The sequence below is a fragment of the Rhinichthys klamathensis genome, unplaced genomic scaffold, assembly GCF_029890125.1.
Source record: "Rhinichthys klamathensis goyatoka isolate OS25496 unplaced genomic scaffold, OSU_Roscu_1.1 h1tg000462l_1, whole genome shotgun sequence".
Lineage (NCBI taxonomy): Eukaryota > Metazoa > Chordata > Actinopteri > Cypriniformes > Leuciscidae > Rhinichthys > Rhinichthys klamathensis.
The window spans coordinates 7,259-10,000 of record NW_026606951.1 but is presented as its reverse complement, the minus strand read 5'-3'; the positions used below and the strand labels follow the sequence as shown (position 1 = coordinate 10,000).

General features: G+C 33.4%; 1 protein-coding gene across 1 annotated transcript in view; it reads right to left on the bottom strand.

Moving 5' to 3' along the window:
- The window catches only part of LOC130071818 (ryanodine receptor 3), a 248,526-nt gene extending 246,514 nt beyond the window's left edge, over nucleotides 1-2,012 (bottom strand). The window contains exon 1 of the mRNA XM_056236709.1: nucleotides 1,983-2,012. Coding sequence (XP_056092684.1) covers nucleotides 1,983-2,012 — 30 coding nt within the window. The remainder of the gene's footprint in view (nucleotides 1-1,982) is intronic.
- Nucleotides 2,013-2,742: the final 730 nt, after the last annotated feature.

Below are 2,742 nucleotides of genomic sequence, written 5' to 3'. Positions count from 1 at the left end.
ACACCATCATGTTGAACAGTGCGCATCTGAAGTGTCTCAGCGGAAGAAAATAATACAGTATTTATCGGCTATAAATATATACATATATATATATATATATATATATATAGGCGAAATTTTCTTATTAACGATAACATTAAAAATGAACATATATCGGTCGATACCGATATTATGGCCGATATATATCATGCATTCCTAATACTTTTTTTAATCCTACTTTAAACTATACAGGGAACCCTGTCAGTCACTTCATCACTATAATATTAAAGGTTATAATAGTCCAAATTTAATTGCTATTTATTTTTACATATAATCAACACTCAAATAAAAAGTAGTTTTAAATTTACACTGAACAGGGTGGTTTTTAAATCCACTTTTTAATGATATAATTGCGTTTCTACTCCATTTAACTGGTGTCTGTCATAACGTGTTTTCATGTATTCAAACATACATTCAATGTTGAAGAACAGGTTCATTCAAAATATAAAGAATATGTAATATATTACATCCCTACAGTTATTTTTCTAGCTAACTATCGAGTTTATGCTCACTGAAGGCTATAAATGTGACAGTATTGTTCTCCAGCTGTTTTATTGACATCTTGTGGCGGTTGAAACACTGATTTATGGATTATAACACACATAACACTGAATCTTTCAACACCTTCTGATGTTCATTGATGTTTATTTGCTGCTGTTATTTATATTTATTTATAATTATGCACGCACGGTAGTAGTAAAGCGGAAGAGACGATCGGTTCATCTGTCACACACATTAAAGACACACAAACACACATTTATTGATTAAACTGACAGGTTGATACTTTGTTAAACGAGCTTATTGCAGTTATTGGATGGCAGCGGATCTGCACGATGAAAAACCACACCGACTAAAAGATTGATATCAGTTCATCAAACTGCAGATTAATCGATATTGTCCATCCAGCCCTAATAAACACAACGAGAGCACAGCAGGTTTAGAGAGAAACACTGCGTCTGCATTCATCCGTGCTGATGGACGTTTTGATTAAACACACACACACACACACACACACACACACACACACACACACACACACACACACACTGCTGAGCACAAACATCTCAGACTGGGATTTAACATCAGTTTACCACTGTACACTGGCTGGAGGAAAAGAGCACAGGGTTTCTATTCCTGCGCCGACGGTGTGTGTGTGTGTGTGTGTGTGTGTGTGTGTGTGTGTGTGTGTGTGAGACGCGCTGAACTCAACAGTCACATGACCGTCTGAACAACCAGACAACGCAGGAATGTCACTGTGAGTAAAAGCATCTACTAAACGAATACATGCACATTTGTTTGGAGAAGAAGCTTCTGGTATTGCGTTAGGGTTTTTATTTTACAGTGAAATATTAATAAAGTATTATTTCTCATTTATACACAAACACACACATACACATATATCATACACACATAGGTACATATACATATAAATATATATACACACACACACACGGTAGTGTGCAGTATCAAATAACAACAACAAAAACAGTGATATTATGAAATATTATTGTAATGTAAATCAGCTGTTTTCTATGTGAATATAGTAAAGTGTAATTTATTCCTGTGATCAAAGCTATTGAACAAGATATTGTCCAAATTGTGCAGCCCAACCAACAAGCACAGCGAAAACATTTTTTGTAATTTTTTTTAAATTGCAATTCTTATACACACACACAAAAACGAAAATCATGCAGCACTACAACACACTCTTATACATTTGTATACATTTCTTAATATTGTGTCTATCACAGTTAAATTTTCAAACAAATGACTCATTTGAATCAATTATTTAAACGAGTCATTATAGAGACGCCCTCAGGCCTGGTTCGAATCCTTCACGGAGTGTGTACTCGACTAAACACACACCAATGCTCACACACACACTCAGCTCTGCCTGAGAGATGTTCCAGATTAACATCTTCTGTTTAATCCACACATCTCACAGCAAAGCCCACGTTATACACCGCAGACATCCGCACCAGATCTGCGTTTCTGTGGAAACTGAGACTCTAAATGTCAGGAGGGGACGAGATCAGATGCTGGTGCATTATGGGATTATTTCAACTTGACGAGCGTTCAAAGAAAGCACAGATAAATAATAAAAATTCATAATGTAATTACACTTTACATGAAATTTAAGATGCTATTTGACAATATATCATATTTCATCTCCACACAATAAAGTTTAAAGTTTATTAATAAATAATAAAAGACTGCTTAAACTGCCCTAATTTTGTACACATAAATAAATTATTAAATTGCTAAAGTTTTATGAATTGAATTGATTAGACACTTTTTTTGATTATTAAAATTTAATCGAACCAATTTTGGGAAAAAATTAAATGGGTTTTATACGGTAATTTTTGTTCATTTGCATAAGTTTTATGATTTCAGTTAATTAGAAATGTTTTTTTATTGCTAACATTTTATTTGATCATTAAAACTGAATCCGGAAAAATGTAAAAAGTTGAATTTGGAAATAAAAAATTGGAATTGGATCATGTGACACTGAAGACTGGAGTAATGATGCTGAAAATTCAGCTTTGATCACAGGAATAAATTACACTTTACTGTATATTCACATAGAGAACAGCTGATTTACATTACAATAATATTTCATAATTTTTCCTTTATTTCTGATCAATAAATGCAGCCTTGGTGAGCAGAAGAGACTTCAAGTGTGTGTGCATATGTATAGGGTTA